Source organism: Heloderma suspectum, chromosome 4 (genome assembly GCF_057233095.1).
Source record: "Heloderma suspectum isolate Gila_16-S chromosome 4, 16-S_ref, whole genome shotgun sequence".
Lineage (NCBI taxonomy): Eukaryota > Metazoa > Chordata > Lepidosauria > Squamata > Helodermatidae > Heloderma > Heloderma suspectum.
Window position 1 is genome coordinate 68,244,853 of NC_139461.1, and position 19,170 is coordinate 68,264,022.

At 44.2% G+C, this 19,170-nt stretch overlaps 1 protein-coding gene across 2 annotated transcripts in view; it reads left to right on the forward strand.

Annotated features, from left to right (window-relative positions):
* Positions 1 to 19,170, forward strand: part of ST18 (ST18 C2H2C-type zinc finger transcription factor) — a 195,179-nt gene that overhangs the window by 95,036 nt on the left and 80,973 nt on the right. For both annotated transcript variants that reach the window (XM_084849571.1, XM_084849572.1), the window contains exons 4-5: positions 5,039 to 5,217; positions 13,240 to 14,031. In XM_084849571.1, coding sequence (XP_084705697.1) covers positions 5,039 to 5,217; positions 13,240 to 14,031 — 971 coding nt within the window. The remainder of the gene's footprint in view (positions 1 to 5,038; positions 5,218 to 13,239; positions 14,032 to 19,170) is intronic.

A 19,170-nucleotide genomic window follows, 5' to 3' on the forward strand; every position in this document is an offset into this window, starting at 1 on the left:
CTCCTGGAATTATGTACACTGGACGTCATTGCCACATTCTTATGATTACCACATTGTGGCATTTACATTGCTGTAACAGATAAATATGCCACATAAACCACAGCAATTTTAAATGGTGGGATTGGAAAGTATCCACTGTATTCCTCTCTTGCTTTGTGCCGCATTGTGACAAATCAAGAGAGTCTACAATGTAAGATGCACATTGGTTGTACTTCAGTTTCTGCAGCATTGCAGATCTTCATGTTTGTTGCCATGTCCTTCATATTTGTAATGGTGGGCTGCCAAGAAGATGCCTTGCCAACATGGATTTAAAAAAAAAAAAAGCAAAAAGCTTAAGTTAGTCATATGCTACCATCCAAAACAATCAGAGTCAGAGCCAATTTAGTGCACATAAGTTACCTTGGAAGGATTAATTTATGCTTTTGAGCCTCATAATATGTGTAACCAACAGGGAGCTGTCTCGAGACAGGGATTTTTGCAAATCTTTCAGCTAGATCAATGAGCCAAATGCAAAATCTAGCAACCAGGGGCGTCATGTAGATTTGTGATGCTCCCTAGGGGAGCTGAGGTCCAGCAACCAATGAGTGGATTACACTGATCCATAAATGCAGTTTTTCATCTGTGACAGATATAATATAAATGCTATTATTCATATTGCATAACTGGGAGAGAACAAGTGACAATTAATATTTCTTTTCTGAAAAAAGTGAGGAAGTATAGAATTTTGTAGCAGGTGACAACAGGCTTTTCAGGAAACATGTAGCTCATCACACAGTCATGTCTGAGCTGCACTACACTGTCAAGTATCCTTATGCCATTGTAGATTGATAGATTCACAGTTCTTGGCATGGAGATTTTGTTCATGGCTGTTTGTACTGGAAACAATATCTTCAGCACAGTATGCCTTTGCCTGCTGCCAAGGGCAGTTAAGAGTGCAAGAAAGAGGGCCTTCTCAGTGCTGACCCCATACCTCTGGAATCAGCTTCCATTGTGGGTTCATCAAGCCCCTTCTTTGCAGGTCTTTAGGAAAGCTGTGAAGACCGACCTGGTTTTGCTGGCCTTTCTGTGGTGTCTTGGGATGCTGGTTTTATTGATAATTACTTTTTTATTGATTGTTATTGGTAATCTCTGTTTTTATAGATTTTTATTTTATTTTTACTTTGTATGGTTTTTATCTTGTAGGTTTCCATCCTGAAAGGCAGCCTAAAAATAACTGTAAATAAATGTTCTGTTAGGTAGACAGACGAGTCCCTTCCTCCGTGTCCAGCTTGCTTGGCTGCGGGGAGGGTTTTGCAAGTGGTAGTGGGAAGGCAGAGATGGGTAAATGCCATTGGTAAACCACCAGGGAGGGGCTTACCCGTCAGCCCTCTTCAAAATGCAGCTCCCTCCTACCCACCCTGTATGTTCTGTGGACTGTGCTGGTCATCCTTTTGGGGGCCGAGGAGGAATTTTTGGCTCATAGTTGGATTGGACTTGGCTATGTGTCTTTTGCCTACTTCACACTGTAAGTAGGACTGAGAGTTGGTTTCAGGTTGTTTTGGTCTGTTTTAAATGCTTAGGTGATTTGGTCACATTTTCTAAATAGGCATGGATGTGCAGGCACCTTGGGTGGAGGTGACTGGGTTAGTGAGCACTCGGCAGCACCATTTCTGGTGACTGGTAATGCCTGAGGCTTCCAGCTTTGCAGCCCCTGTTGGAAGATAAGGGTTACATTTTAGGCCAACTCTCCTCACCCACTGAGAGTTTTGCGGGTTGAGGGTGGGGGTGACAGGGGAAGGCCTCCCATCCCAAGAATTGGGCAGTCCTGTAGGATGGCGAACAAGGACGCCACACTACAGGCATCGAATGTCTCGCCTGAAATAATTATGAGTACAAAGGGTACCAGTTATAACAAAACAGGACCCAAGAATGCTAAACTGCACACAACTGGAACACAAGAGTGTAAATTATATAATATTATAATGTAAGGGGACAAAAACAATGTTTATGCAAAAAGGACCACAGTAAGTAACAGCACAATACAAGGAACAGAATTGTAAAATTGTAGATGAAATTGGCTAAATGCTACAAAGACAAACAGTAATTAATTGCAGCTGGAAGAACTGTGCTGTGGCCTTCAGTTTTTACAGGAATCCGGATGTACTCCTGTTTCACAACAGGCTTCCTCAGAAATAAAAATCATACAAACGCCATGACCGAGATAAAGACGTGGGAGTGAGATAATCTCTGTAACCAACTAAAACATCATTTATCCAATGGAAGACTTCAATTGTCCTTGTGTTGTGTGCTGTAGCTTACTGTGGTCCTTTTTGTATACACATTATTTTTATCTCCTTACATTATAATATTATATAATTTACACTCTTGTGTCACCTGATATAATGCCAGGTAGTCACTGGCTTTGAGAAGTTGCCCGCTTAGGTTTCCCTTCACAGATCATTTTAATAAATGAGGCCCATGTTTTATACCAACTACTTGTGTCTCGCTTCTTTATTCCCCTGCCTTCCTTTCACCTGCAAGAGACCAAAGTGGACTCAGTTCTATGTGGCAAATAGGGATTTGTTTATTGCATTTATACCCCACCTTTTTTCCTCTTGCAAGGAACCCAAGGTGGCTTACATGATCCTCCTCCTCTCCCTTTTATCCTGTGCTGAGTGAATCTATCCAGTCTCTGAAGCACCTCCTTTGCAGTCTCACCCTTATTTACACTATCTATGGACTGTCATTCTTACAAACCCTGACTGTGTTCTTACCTATATACAAAACAGTAGAGTGGAGGCTTCTGATAATCTCAAGAGCCCTGGGCCACAATGGCATGTCTCATGGAATCCAAGGATCCTTTTTATTCACCTATACTCACTTTGGTCTTGTGAAAGGATGCTATAGGAAATTTCAAAGTTTATTGGGGCACTCATTTTAGCAGTCACTCCTTTATGCTCAAAATATTTGGCTTTATTAGCCTGAAGCTCTGACTGATGTGATTTATAGAGTTATGTTATGTCAGTTTGGTATCTGGTGTTTTCTTGTAATATTGTGCCATATTATATCTTTAGTGCTATGATTTGGAAAATTGATCAGAAACATATGGTTATACTACAGTCCAGGGCTGACACATTTAAACAGGCAAGCAATGGCATATGAGTTTAAATAAAAGAGTCCAACAGGTTAGCACAGAAGAAAATTCTGTCTCCATATGTAATAGATGTGTATAGCTACGGTTCAGTATTATTGATCTATAATCATTTGCAAGTGCTTTAAAAAGGTACCTTATTAATTGTCACAAAGATGTTTTGAGGTATACATACCAAGGCTATTCACTGATGTATGTGTTCATTCAAGGTCCCAGTACAACTCTGTTCAGTGGATCACACTGGACCAGCTCTACAACCATTCTATTAATAATGCAGGAACCATGGACAGCCCTACCATTAGGCAGAAGGGGATGTTCACCTCAGGCAGCAGATCTGGGGTGTTATGAAAGGGCAGCAAATTGTTATTTTGTGTGTGTGTGTGTGTGTGTGTGTGTGTGTGTTTAAATGTGTACTGCCAGCAATGGGGGTAGGTGCTGTGGGATTTTCTGCATCAGATGCCAAAATCTGGCTGGCTTTGGTAGTATGCACCTTGACCTGGGTAGTTAGGGGGCACCATTTGCTGCTCTGCATCAATCAGAAAATGCCTTGGGCCATCCCTGTCAGTGGTGTATGCCAATTTGGGGTTCTTATTTCATAGGAAAACTAAAAACGAACAAGATTTCCAGTGTTCTGGAAATTATATATAGGGAACGCAGATCACCTCCCACCAAGGCTTTGACCTGCTTTGCTTCAGCACTCTGTGTTGGTGAGGCTGCACGTGGACTACTATGTCCAGTTCTGGGCACCGCATTTTAAGAAGGATGTTAATAAAGTGGAGCATGTCCAGAGAAGGCTGACCAAGATGGTGTGGTGGGGTCTGGAAACCAAGAGGAATGGTTGAAAGAGCTGGGTCTGTTTAGCCTGGAGTAGAGAAGATTAAGGGGAGGCATGGTAGTGGTTTTTAAATATCTGAAAGTCTGTTACACAGAAGATGGTTTAAGCCTGCACAAGACTTATTCTCTGTTGCTTCAGAACACAGGACTAGAACCAAGGGGTGGAAATTTCAGAAAAGCATATTACAGCCAAAAATTGGAAAGGCTTTCAAAATAAGAGCTTCCTGACAGTAACAGACTGCCTCAGGAGTCCGTGGGCTCTCCTTCAGCGGAGGTATTTAAGCAGAAGCTGGCCAGCCATCTGTCAGGGATGCTGTAATTGTATCCTGCACTGCAGAGCCTGCATTGAGCATTGGGTTGGACTAGAAGACCTCCAAGGTCCTTTCCAACTCTTGATTCTATGATGCAGATGATAGGCCAAACATACTTTTGAACTGAAACTGCCCCATTTCATTCATTTATCCATTCATGAAGTCCCATCCATTCATTTCCCTGCATGATGACCAGAACAAAGCACTCAGACTGGTATCCTTCAGCCTTAGCCATTTGAGCATAACAAACAAAAATACATGTAACTGGTAGTTTAATTTTCACATTAGCTCTTTCTAAGGATTAGCCAACCACTATAAATCTTTTCTTATCCCTTCCTGGGTGGATACAGTCTAGTCCTGAACAGAGCTTAGATTAACATGTGTTTTACACAGGATTAAAGATTGTTTCAGGTTTCTTTTTTATTATGCAGACTTTTGGTACCAACGAAAGAGAAATGGTGTGACAGGGTTCTGCTCTTTACCCCCACCAACTAAAACTAAACATACACATGCATGATTCCTGCACTGAGATGCATGGACATGGATTCCTGCACTGAGCAGGGGGTTGGACTCAATGGCCTTGTAGACCCCTTCCAATCCTACTATTCTATGATTCTATGAAAGATCCAACTGTTTAGAGAACTGTAATTATATTAGCCCTCCAACTTTTTTTCTTCCTTTTCTTCTTGAAAACAAAACATAGACTTGTGCAATGTATTTCATGTTCATTTTTTCCACTATCAATACGTCTACATAAATGCAGTGCCTACAAAAGCTCCATGGCTAAGAAGAGAAAAGCTGAAGAGCTGATTTTTGGCGTTCCAGTCAACAAAAGAAAGTCTCTGCTAATGAAACCCCGTCACTACAGTCCCAGTGTCGAAGGCAAAGGGGAAAATGAGGATAAGACAGAACTGCAAGACAATAGCAACATTTTCCAAAAAGGTATCAAGGACAACTGGCTCCAAAATAATGTAAACCTAATACTCCCAAGGGAAGAAAGGGTAGGGGGAACCATCTCACTGGGTGGACACTATCAAATGGGATGTAGAACGATTTGGACTTTACATGAATGCTGACACTGAGAAATACAAATGATGGCCTAAAGCTGGGGTGTTGAACCACCATCAGCTGAAGGGCCAAATTCCATTTCAGAGAAGCTCTTGGGTTCCAGTGGTGAGTGGGGCTGAAGACAAATGAGGTAGGGCCAAAAATACCTGCATATTTTAGCTTAAACCTCTTATTGCCAGTAGCTAAGCCTTAGAAGAGGCATTTCAGCCTTTGAGAATGGGGGGAAATGCATGAAGGCCAGGAAACCACCAAATGACCAGTGGTCAGGGGATAGGGAGTGGGGCCGGGCAAGGGGGCATGGCTGTATGGGAACCCCAGAGGACTGGATTTGGCCCCCAGGCCTGAGGTTCTGCACCCCTGATCTAAAGACAAGAGCCTCATACATAATTTATTTTATTTATTTCAAACATTTGTATCCCACCCTATATCTCAGGGCAGTGTACAGATAAAATCAATTTTAACAGTATAAAACAGTAAATAATTTAAACAGTTAAAAACATATTAAACCATTAAACAAGCTAATACCAGTTAAAATGGTCTGAAGGCACATGAGGCAGTCACCTTGCTGAAGCTAAGCAGGTCTGGGTCTGGTCAGTGCTTGGAGGGGAGACCACCTGGGAACCATATGTAAACACCTTGAGTTCTACAATTGAAGAAAAGTGGGATATAAATATAATAAATAAAATCTAAAACAATAAAACTGTTAAAACAGTATGCAACATTAGGGAATGCATTTACCCCTCAAAGGCTTTGGTAAAAAGCCATGTTTTTACTTGGTGCTGAAATGAAACCAATGCCAATCGGGCCTCCAAGGGGAGGGCATTCCACAACTGGGGTGCCACAGCAGAGAAGGCCCTCTCCTACATCCTACACCACCCCCTTCTGAGTACAGAATTTCCTAGCCTCATAAAACTTTTGGTGTAAAGTAAATTAATCTTATTTCAGGAAAACTCTTTAGTACACATAGTCCAAGAAAACTTACATCTGCAAAAGTAACAATTTGGCCTGCTAAGCTGCACAAAGCTCACACATGGAATTTTTTAAAAAGCCTCTTTTACATTAGTGCCTGCTATCAAAGTTCCACTTGTTCTATGCTTTTATTTACTTCTTAATTATTAAATGTATACCCTGCATTTCCATGACAAGCAGTGCTTAAGGCAGCTAACAATAAAATGCAAGATGCAATACAAAATTATAAACAAAACATAAAAACAAATGAGTTAAAAACACATCAATAAAGTTAAGGAATAAACAGCACCCACCAGTTAAAACTTAAAACCTATTTCAGCAAACTGGCAAGCCAGCTTAAAGACCCAATGAATCTTGGAATAAGATTTTAAGAATGTCTTTGCCTGCCAACAGAAGGACATCAGAGATGGAGGTACTTCAGTTCAGCCTCTCTTGGTAGGGAGTTCCACAGCCTAGGGCAAGAATCGAGAAAGCCCTCCCACAGGTTCCTGCAAAATGTATTTCCAGTAATGGTGGGACAGAGAGAAGGACCCCTAAAACCTTGGCAGATATGGGAGAATGCAATCTTTCAAATAGCCTAGTCCCATGGCATGTAGGGCTTCATAGGTCATAACTAGCACGTTGAATTGTGCCTGGCAATGGACTGGTAACCAGTGCACCTATTTTAACATGGGAGTCACATGCTCCCTAGAACCAACCACAGGCAGTAGTTTGGCTGCCGCATTCTGGACCAGCTGATGTTTCCAAACACTTTTGAAAGGCAGCCCTATATTGAGCACTTTATAGTAATCCAAACAAGATGCCACTAAGGTGTGTGTTGCCATGGCCATATCTGACATTTCCAGGAACAGGTGCAGTTGACATAGCAGCCTCCGCTGTGGAGACACATTCTTGGCAACCACCGAAACCTGGGCATCCATGGTCAGGGCTCCATCAGCATACTGGTGCCACAGTCAAGGACACAGGTCTTGAGTACTGGCAGGGGGCAAATCACACCTTCCCATACCCCGTGTTTGGCTGTGCTGTACTTCCCAACTACAGTCACTCAAGAGGCTTATTCAAGGCAGGACAGGGGTGAGGCCAGTGACATCCCTTTTAGTCCCCATCTTAGGAGTCTTAGGAGTTGCTCCTGGGCCTTAGAACTGGGGATAGCATTACAGCATTCAGACATTAGCCCTCCACATGGAGGCCAGCATGTGGAGGAGGTACAGGACCCCATGCCTCTGGGCCCCATCCCCCAACATGGCACGCCTGACTAGCTCTGGCCTCCTGGTCCTCCACACATTGGACAAGGGTCTGAAGAAAGGACTGGCTGTGCTTGTGGAAGTTCCTCCACTGAACTGGACAATCAAGGCTCCCAGTCCCATGGTGCAGGAGGTTCCATGAGTACAGCTGGCTCCCGCTTCCAACCTTCATCAGGGCTGCAGCTGTGTAGCTGGGATGTCAGGGATGGGGCCAGCAATGTGGCCTTGCTCCCTCTTTTTCACACTTTAGTCCTTCACATAGGTAACACATGAATAGGGCTTTCATCTCAGCATCTGTGGTGAGATGCATCTCAGGAAGGGCAGTAGCTCAGTGGTGGAGCACATGCTTTGCATGCTGAAAGTCCCAGGTTTAATATCCAGCATATCCAGGTAGGGCTGGGAAAGACTCCTGCCTGAAACCCTGGAGAGCCACTGCCAGTCTGCATAGGCAATACTGAGCCAGATGGACCAATGGTCTGGCTCAGTATAAGGCAGCTTCCTATGTTATGGTCAAATTATAGTATTGAGCTTAGGGATGTATGAGAATTTCATTTTTGCTTGCACAGCATGAACCGTCTGAAGCTCTGAACATGAGCATATGTCTGCCAAAAATGTTTGCAAATTGCTTGACAGCAGCTTGTGTTCAATTTGTGCAACTTTCCCAATTTGATTGGGCCATTTTCCCCTGCAGACTGAATCAGCTCTGCTTTAGTCTGTGGAGGAAAATTGCGCAAATTGGGAAATTTGGGGAAATTGGCACAAATTTCTTATTTGATCACTGCTGTATTTGCAGTGATCTCAAACATCGCTTGTTTGCCCATCCCTAATTGGGCTAGGGATGTGTGAAAGTCACTTACCTTTTTGAAGAGGGTGATTCACGGTGGGGGAGGCACTCCGCACCTCCCCTCGAAATCCTAACCCAGCCGGCTCCACTCTGCGGCAACTCCGCGGAGCTGCTGGCTGGGTGCGTTCGCAGGTGTGCGGAGCCTGCGGACGCAAATGGCGGCGGCTACAGTGGCTGCCATTTGCATTCCTGTTTTTTTGCTGTGATAGGCTATGTAAATATTTCTGTAGCCTATCACGGCAAAAATGGGGAAGAGAATGGCGGCCACAGATGTGGCCGCCATTCGCAAGGCAGCGCGAACGGCACCAGGTAAGTGCTCCATTTCACGTGCCTTTTGCGGGGTGGTGGGGTGGAGGGCTTTGTTCCGCCACAGATTTCGGGGGGCCGAATGCACTGGCATTCAGCCTCACTGAGATCTGTGGCGGAATTCTCTGACATCCCTAAATTGGGCTGCCTCTCAAACTGATTTCCAGTTTTTCTGGTGTGCATAACTGATTGATGTCTTTATTTGTAACTCAGTCTCATGATTCCAAACCTTTTGAGTATGACTGCATGGGGGGGGGGGAGCCACACAGCCAGTTCTATAAATAGGCAATGCCAACACTTGGAGCCAAATGACAAGCTTTCCCATGATGTTGCATAGGGATCCATAGTCTAGTAGGCATGTTATACTGGCACCTACCAGTGATCCATGGTGTCTCAGCACCACAGCCATAAACGTTGGCATTGTTGTTGTCACTAGGGATGTCGTGAGCACCTGACGTAGTCCAGGAGGCCGGCAACATCCCCCACACCTGGCCCCCTGGCCCCCCGGCCCCCGCTTGCCAAACTCCAGGGCACTGATGGAGCACTTACCTCTGCCTCCCTCCGGAATCTATCTGAGCTGGCTCCGCTCCACGGCGATCCCACGGAGCCAGCCCCCGGCACCGCATCGCTGGCGATATGGCCAACCGCCAATGCCATGCTGTATCATGGGCTGAGTGAGGGCTAACTCTAGATGCAAATGGTGTAGTGGATGCCATTTGCAGCCGTAAAGCTGTTAGATTAACCTACCTAAATGCAGCCATTTACGGCTGCATTTAGGTTAATCTAACAGCTTAATGGCCGCAAATGGCATCCGCTATGCCATTTGTGTCTCTGTTTTTTCATGCGATAGGCTCAGTCGATGAGTGCCCTGGAGCTCAGCAAGTGGCCAGGAACAGCTTAGAGTTGGCTGTCCTGTCAGCTGTCCTTGACAGCTGACCAGGCAGGAGGAAAGGGAGGAGGCTCCCCACCACAGGCACCCTCCTGGATGTTCCTTGCACTCACTCAGGCCCCATCCAGCGAGCAGCAGCCATTTTGTTGACTTTTTTTAATGAGAAAAGGGTGCTAAAAGCTTCCCCCATGGGCAGATTCCCACCTGGACCAGCAAGTAGGGAATCTGCACATCCCTACCTGTACATAGCCCATTAGGTAAGTTAACACACACTCTGCAAGGAGGAGGAGTGCGGGGGAAGATCACTGCCTTTCCCTTCCCCTGGCCTGGCCCTTACATCTTCTCCGCCAGTGAGTGGGATGGGGGGACTGGCTGGCGCTCTGTGCCTCTCCCCCCAAACTGTCCCACCTAGAAAGGTGGCTGCCCAGCCTAATAAGGAGTGCTGGCTAAAGGCTGTCCTGTAATCATGATGGTGCTATGATTTCAGTGAGTTTAAAATGCAAACGTGCACATGCTCAGAGAATGTTCTCAAAATCAGTTTGGCAAACAGGTTGCGCTCTGCTACCACATCAGGAATGTAGAAGCAGATGTGAAGCATGAGTGGGCGGAGGGAGTGGGGGAGATAGAAAAGTGTGTTGTGTGCTTCACAGCTGCAGTTACACACATGACTTGTAAAGGGGGTCCCCACAAGTCCAGGGTCTAACATTACCTATCTGCATCACTGGAAACTAGTATTCATAATATATGGTTGGTTTTTTCTCTCTATAACAGAGCTTCCTTGTGCTAGCAATATATATATATATATATATATATATATATATATATATATATTCAGCTGACTGTCGGTGGAACATTTTATGCTGAAAAATATATAGAACACAACTTCAATTTTGCTGAAAAACATACCTCTAATTAACATGAGGTTTCCAGTAAAAAAAGAAAAGTCTTTTGTACCCAATTCATTGTGGGTTGATGATATCAACTGTGGAAGACAGAGGCCAAACACAAACCTTTTATTTGTCCGTACTGGATTAATACAGCCATTAACAACAATCTGGATCGTTGTTATCTTATTTGCCCACACTTGGAAACTCACGCAAACCTTTGCTTTCAGCCCACTCAAAAAGTAATCCGTGATGGTGGCACTTCTAAAATTAAAGTTTCAAGTCAGGCAGCAAGGAAAAGAATGCATGGCAAAGAGTTTGAAAAGGGCCCTGTCGTTTGGTATGGGGCCCAATCTCCTGAAGAAAATGCAAAAGAAAGAATTAATAAATATTTTCTTTTAATGTATAACAAACAGTTGAACCAAACAATTATGTAAACTGGAAATGACCCAAAACGCTAACAGTGCAAAGTGAAATGCATTGTGGTGGCACATGAGCATTCGTGTCCTCCTCCTCCCTTCCACAATAATCTGCACTTAATAGGAATATTTTAAACTATGTAGCTAAGCAACAGAGGTAATTGTTGCTTTCTAGAGCTTTTGTTAGGCACTCCACCACAGCCCAAATATGCATAATTAGGTATAATGTCTATAAATCATTATTGTACACATGTGGGTAGTTAAGTGGATTGAGAGAATAGTTCAATGAATTGGACATATTCACTGAAAATGCTTTTTATTTGTTTTCGGTAGTTGATAATACTTTGAAATTATGATAACCCTTTACACTTTCTCTTAATAGCTCACTGTTGCTGAGACAGAACTTTATTTGCATTCTTAGATAATATTTAATTTATTATTTAAACCCGGAGTTGGTCTGACATGGATTCTGCAAAGAACCGGACCATCTTATCTTTTATTATAAGCTTGTTTATCTCATTTTTTCCCTCTAGGAAGTAAAATGTGGAACGTTCCAGTTTATGTTGAATACATCCCAACAAAAGAATGCACCCTATAATCAGCATTATTGAAGGGGCTAGTGTTGTGGCTAAATTCTTCCCTTCATCCAAAAATGCTTTTAGTTACTATGGTAATATTTACTTGATCCTGGCAGACCAGTGTTGATTTTAGGGAGATAATTACCAGAAAGGAAGATGATGGAGATGTATTTTGGAGTGTCCTTGTCAGAAAAAAAAAATGTTTAGAAAAAAAAATTAAATGAGACACAAAGGGTTTATTGTCTTGCAGCATTTGAGACTCTTTTCCTGTAGACGCTACTAACAACTATTTTCTGATATGATTTCACAGAAAAATATTTCTTAATACAGGACAGGCATATATTTTGTAGTCTTTTAGGAAGCTAGAAATCTATTCATTAAAAAAAGATCTGATTTCTCACTTGCCATCTGATGTATTCTTTAGTTCTGTAACTACTGTGGCTACTTGGAATATGTTTACTGTGGGCAACATCCACTCATCAATGGGCCTTTCCCATCTCCTCTTCCCCTGTAGGCTCCTGTATCCCCCCCCCAAGGGCTCCAGGGGGTCTCCAAATCCTCTAGAGCAGATTTCAGGAGTGTGTGGGGGGGTCTGGAGTGAGGAAAGGGGATCTGTTCTGTCAGCAGTGTCCATTTGGAGGACGGATGGACACCGTTGGATACAACCCTATAATTTTTAGAGCGCAGGTCTTCCATTAACCCAAAGTGACCCACAGTATCAATTTTGTAAAAACTCTAGGGAATATATGGAGAAGAAAGAAAATTGTCAAAGAAGATTAAGAATAAGGGTATTTTCATCAAGGCTTTATTGCTTCATAGCAACAAGTCAATACACCACACCCTCAATGAACAGCAGGTACTTTCCCCACTCTTCAGCATTGCCATTTTGGCACTGTTGGCCATCCATCCTTCTATCTTGCATGTTGACTGTAATCCAGAGTAGGTGAAGGGAGGGGATGGATGGATGGATGGATGGAGCTGTAGATCTGCTATGTGGTGTGGATATTCTTCTTCAGTCTAAGGTACTACCAGTACCAGAAAGTTCAGCTAGATTCAATATAGCCTTACTCCATTGTGAGGACTGCTTTTCAATAATACTGAAGGAATAAGCAGTTTGACCATTGCAAATGCCATACTGATTTTGCCTATCTATTCAAACCACAGTAAAACTTCTAAACTTGTGAAGAGAGAACTCTAAACTCATGTCCCCATTGATGTCAATGAAACTAGGATTGGCTTCACAACCGAACTGAACTCCCCAATACCCAAGGATTTTGTTATATGTGGCATTGCAAACTATGCACAAAGTGTCCTTTTCTGGTAAAGTTTAAAATTAACATGCCAGCAAGAGACACAAGGAACACATTAACCCTCTGATGAAACCGTTGAATAATACTTTGAGCACGCACTGAAGCCACATCAGAAGTCATACTTACTGCAGTGGGTTCACATGTGAGATGAGCACATGGTGGATGAGCCATGCATCCATTGTACATTCATAAATGTTTGGTCATTTGAATTGGCCCTGTATAATCCATTTTTGAAGTATTCTCTATTGCAAAGGGTGTTTTCTCAATATGATTCTTGCTATTGTTCATAAAACAGATCTTGATCTAGACTAAGCCTGTGATGTCAGATCACTTGACACAGGAGTATTCTCACTGATGTGAATAGGACTAATTTATAATAAGTGGTGTGTGGATTGTGGCCAAAATAGAAGTAATTTATTTTAATTTTGTGCCTTTCTCTTTTTTTCTATCTAGAAGACAGCATTATAATGCCAGCAAAAGGTACCCCTAATTTGGATGTGCAAGAAAATGATCATCAAAAGAAGGACAATTACACTGGCTACCAGGACCTAATGACCACTTCTTTAATTAACTTTGAAAAAATAGCAAAAGATGCACCAATTCCCCTAGAAAATGATAAACTAAGTGACAGTGGCAGCCAGTCCTTAAAAATAGAGAATAACAATGTCGATGAATGTTACATGATTAACTCTTCAGTAAGAAGAGACAGAATTGGTGTTTCTGATGCACAGTACTGTTCCTCTGAGGATAATGAAAGTAGTTCTGAAATTCTGGACAATGAATGGGATAGCTCCTCAAATTTCTCTGAAGAGATGAGCTTAAAACTTCCTGTCAGTGAAAAATATATTGTAGGATGTAATCAGCAAGATGTCCTAAAAATGTCAGGAGTCAAAACTGAAAAGGGGGATTTTGAAAACTCTGAAACTGTTTGTAACTTGGAAACAGGTCTGCGAGAATCACAGGAGTCACATGTTGAATCTTTCAGCAATAGAATTCAGAATCCTTTTCCTGATAGTGAGGAAGATGAGTGTCTGTCAGAAAACACAGAAATGTCATTTGACTTGGACAAAACGAAACAGAACTTGAGTTTGCTGGAACGAGCAATTGCTCTGCAGGCAGAGCAGGGTCATGTCTTTCATAGCACCTACAAAGAGCTGGACAGGTTTCTACTGGAGCATCTCGCTGGTGAAAGAAGACATGCCAAAGTGATTGATCTTGGTGGTAGACCAATCTATAACAATAAACGTAAGTCCACTTTCCTTGTTCACAGTGGATTACACATTTGTTTAAACAGTTGGTAATTTTCCTTCCTTATATTCCAGAGCAACAGTGTTTTGCATTATAACAGACAATTTTGCAATTTGAGTACTTCACTTAATGCTTTAGCCATGTTTAATGATAAGGTCAGGGCTTCCAGTAAGAGATCCCATGGATGTCTTCCCACATGGCAAACTGTCCATGACAAGATGAAACATGTGAACAGGAAGGGACTTTTCTCCAGGCCTGCATCCACCTGATTCACAAAAGGAACTGTTCTTCCCGTTGTGTCAGAAAGCATTGTTCAAAACTTGCACACAGTTACTTTGCTTAAACCCAGAGCCAGTAGAGATGTTGGTGGAATCTGCCTGGTGTGTGTGTGTGTGTGTGTAGCTCGACAAGCTTTCATTAGCTCAGCCCCCCAGACTTCAGTTTGTCTACCACTAGCTGGCCTGACTCAGCCTGCAGTGAGTCAGGCCAGCTAGCAGATTTCCAGTGTTTTTTAATTGCACAAATTATGGCAGCAATTTGTGCAAATATGCATAATTTGCACACATTATGCAAAGATCACCTGTAATTTCCACAAATTATGCAAATTATTTAATAGGGATAAATGCCAAGTTCTGCACCTAGGAAAAAGAAACCAAATGCACAGTTAGAAGATGGGGGATACGTGGCTCAACAACACTACAAGCGAGAAAGATCTTGGAATTGTTGTAGATCACAAGCTGAATATGAGCCAACAATGTGATGTGGCTGCAAAAAAGGCAAATGCTATTTTGGACTGCATTAACAGAAGCATAGCTTCCAAATCCCAGAAAGTAGTAGTTCCCCTCTATTCAGCACTGGTTAGGCCTCATCTGGAGTACTGTGTCCAGTTCCTTTAAGAAGGATGCAGACAAGCTGGAGAGGGTTCAGAGGAGGGCAACAAAGATGATCAGGGGACTGGAAAAAAAGCCCTATGAGGAGAGACTGAAAGAAATGGGCATGTTTAGAAGAGAAGACTGAGGGGAGATAGGATAGCACTCTTCAAGTACTTGAAAGGTTGTCACAGAGAGGAAGGCCAGGATCACTTCCCGATCACCCCAGACTGCAGGACACGGAAGAATGGCCTCAACTTACAGGAAGCCAGATTCCAGCTGAACATCAGGAAAAACTTCTTGGCTGTTAGAGCAATACAATGGAACCAATGACCTAGGGAAGTGGTGGGCTCTCCCACACTGGAGGCATTGAAGATGAGCCTGGACAGCCATCTGTCAGGGATGCTCTGACCTGGATTCCTGTATTGAGCAGGGGGCTGGACTCAATTGTCTTATAGGCCCCTTCCAACCCTACTATTCTATGATTCTATGATTCTAAATCTCTACTTTCGCAAATTACAGCTGACACACACAAAATGTACACAAAGTTTCTGGAGTTTTGAGGAAACTCATGGCTTGGGTCACAAATGCAAGCCCAGATGGGCACATAATGGAACTCCAGCAAGCCCGAAAAGGGCCAGATTTCCCAGCAATGGGCATCCCTAAGTGCCAGCTCCAGGCTTTTGAGGACCCTTGGGCAAGACACTCTCAATGGGTTCCCTTTCTCAGTGACTCTACTTCCTCATCCCTATTGTCAGAAGCCACTATTGCTCCTCATCTCCTCTCTCATCATTGCTACCACTTGCTTGCTTGATGCGCAGAAAGCCAGTGAGCAAGTAGGCAGTGATATCTACTGCTCCTCCGTCTCACCACCATTGTTTTTCTGGGCCAGAGCAAGGGTCAGGTGAACATGCAGGTTGCAATGCTGAACAGGAGGAACAACTCCATGGAAGTCTTGTCAGTGGGGCTCTGCTGGGGTGTGGGCCCTCAGCAGGTGCCCCATCATGCCCACCTTTGATGACGGCCCTGCTTAGACCCCACTGACATGTGTGCAAGATTGCAGTGCATCCTGTCAACAATCAGGGGCTTGGATCCACACTGTTTGCTTGCCGTGCTCCTCTTCCTTCCTGCAAGATGCCTAATCCTTCTGCTGTGGTTCAGGCAGTGAAGAGTGCAGGAGGAAAGAACATTCTTTGCTTCCACTGACGTCAGGGAAGTAAGGACTATACGGTCGTGTCAGGAGCATACAAGGCTTTTCATATTGCCATAATGATATAAAAAAAATGAAGCATACAGTTACCAAACTACCTCGTGTTGCTTGAAAACAGAAATCAGATTTTACAAAACAAAACAAAAATTACTTATGTGGAAGAAATATCCCCATATTGTGTTCTATATGTGTTACCATGAACATTCGCATAGGTTGTATAACATATGTTGTTATATTGCAGATTCTTACTGGGCACAATGGAGTCCCTGAAATTATCAATTCTCAGTTATAGCTGAGCCATTCACAGATGTTATGAATTCCAAAGTGCTCTTACACTTTGTGCCTTAGAATCCTAGTACTACAATAATCCTCAGCAGCGATGAAGGCTTAGGAACGTATGAATCAATTTGAGCTTGCCGAAGTTCTCCAAATTTCATTTCAAAGCTCATTCCAACTCGAGTCTACATCAGATTGTGAGCTTTTTTTCTTTCCACATAAAAATCCATGTGTATTTTTCCAAATGTACACATCAGCTGTGTGCATCTTTGAAATATACGCATGAAATGTATACATTGGACGGGGGGGGGGGCTGTACATCACATTGCAAGCTCAGAAATGTAGGACTTTGACTGCAGATTGTGTACGCGTCCATGTTTGGTCTGGAAGGTGCGAACTGGGAAAATCCTGATAAAAAACAAACTGAAACAATTTTCTCATACATCCCTAAGTATACTATTTCTGTTTTGAATACTGAACTCTTTGGGAAATGGAAGATATTTGAGGAAAAAATGCCCTGTGAACAAAAGAACTTATCTATCATCTATCTATCTGTTCATCTATCATCTACCTACTTTATATTGCATTGTATCATATCATATCTTGAAAGGAAAGGAAAGGAAAGGAAAGGAAAGGAAAGGAAAGGAAAGGAAAGGAAAGGGAAGGAAAGGAAAGGAAAGGTTCCTCCTGTGCAAGCACCGAGTCATTGCTGACTCCTAGAGGGACACTGCTTGTGCTGGCGTTTTCATGGCAGACTATAGCAGGGTGGTTTGCCATTGCCTTCCCCAGTCGTGACTACCTTTCCCTCAGCAAGCTGGGTACTCATTTTACTGACCTCGAGTCGAAAGGATGGAGGGCTGAGTCGACCTAGGGATGTACGAATCCCTTACCTGGCTCCACGCAGGGGCATCTGCAGTGGGGGGGAGGCACTCCGTTCCTCCCCCTGGAATCCTTGAGGGGGGGAGGCGCTCCGTCCCTCCCCCCGGAATCCTGCCCGGCCGGCTCCACTCCACGGCCAAGCTGTGGAGCCGCTGGCCGGCTCCAGCCACCCACAGCCGGACATCTGGCCTCGGGGCAGCCCTGCAGGGACACAAATGGCGGCTGTCGTAGCCACTGCCATTTGCATACCTCTATTTAGCCGTGATAGGCTACGTAAATATTTATGTAGCCTATCACGGCAGGGGGGAAAACCCCAGTGTACGCAAATGGACGTACGCATATGAAGAGGAGGAAGCGAATGGCGGCCGCAGGACGGCTGCCATTCGCAAAGCAGCGTGGACGGGAGCAGGTAAGTGCTCCGTTTCGCGCACCTTTCTTGGGGTGGGGGTGGCGGGGACTTCGTCAGCGCACCTTTCATGGGGTGGGGGGCGGGGGCTTCATTCTGCGATGGATTTCGGGGGGTCAAATACACTGGCATTCGGCCCCACCGAGATCTGTCACGGAATTCTCTGACATCCCTACGTCGACCTGAGCCAGCTACCCAGGACCCAGCTTCCACTGGGATCAAACTCAGGTTGTGGAGAGAGTCTCGGTTGCAATACTGCCGCCTACCACTCTGCACCACACGAGGCTCTTCATATCTTAGCTATTCATTATATACTATCTACATCTACTATATTAAGGCAGGACTGCACAACTTCTAGGTTCCAAGTTGCACAGGTTTGTATTAAGGGTAAACAACTGCCACCTAAGTCCCAGTGGAGAACAACAGGCTCCCCATGGGCTCACGTTAGCCCAGCTGAGCCTTCTTCATCCCCATCCAATGACTATTTCCCCTCTACTTTTCTCTGCTTTCTTTGGTGACGGATATCTTCCCAGCCTCTACTACCATGTTCTGTGTTATTTTGTGGTGGTGGCGTGAGCCTTGTTGAAACAATTGTATAACAATGATGTGAGGGGACAGCACACATTCCTCGGCCCTGAGCCACCCATGGGCCCACCTGGCTATGTCTTACAGTGCCTGGAAATGACGTTACCAGCAGATTCTATCAGGCCAACCTGGAAGCAGGGTAGGGACTGGAAGATCCCAGTGTGACAGTGGCGATTTTGAGAATTAGGTAGGGATGTACGAATCCCCTACCTACCAGTCTGGGGGTGGGGTTCTGCAGGGGGGAGGTGATCCGTTCCTCCACCCAGAATCCTCTTTGGCCGGCTCCGCTCCACAGTGATTCTGTGGAACCGCTGGCCAGCTCCGAAGTGCCAGCGATATGGCCTCCATGCCATATCGTGGCTGAAGGGGACTACTGAATGTGGCTGCAAATGGCATCCGGGATACCATTTGCAGCCGTAAAGGCCTTAGTTTGGAGTACATGCAGCCATTTGCGTCCGCAGTCAGTCCCTTCAGCCAGCAATATGGCATGCTGGCCGTATCGCTGGCAATCCGGAGCTGGAGGATCCAGCTGAAGAGAATCCCGCAGGGAGGCAGAGGTAAGTCTTCCATTCTGCCACGGACTCCGGGGGGGGGGGGCGCAGATTCTTTAGAATCCAGCCTCATTGGAGTCCGTGGTGGAATTCTCCTCCATCCCTAGCATTAGGTAAAGTCAATGCTGGTGGATGGTTGGATGTGGAGGTTAAAGATGGTGTGACTCTCCGTAATCTAGTAGCACCCAGCAAGAGTTTGGAGGATCCTCTTCATTGGCCTTTGTCTACTAAGATGTCAAGGAAAGACCATGGAGAAGTCTTGAATAAGTGCTACTAAATGAACTGAATGAGAAGCAACAGGAGGAGACAGAGGGAAGTCATGATTTTATACTTACCTTTATAAAATGTAGCTATTTATCA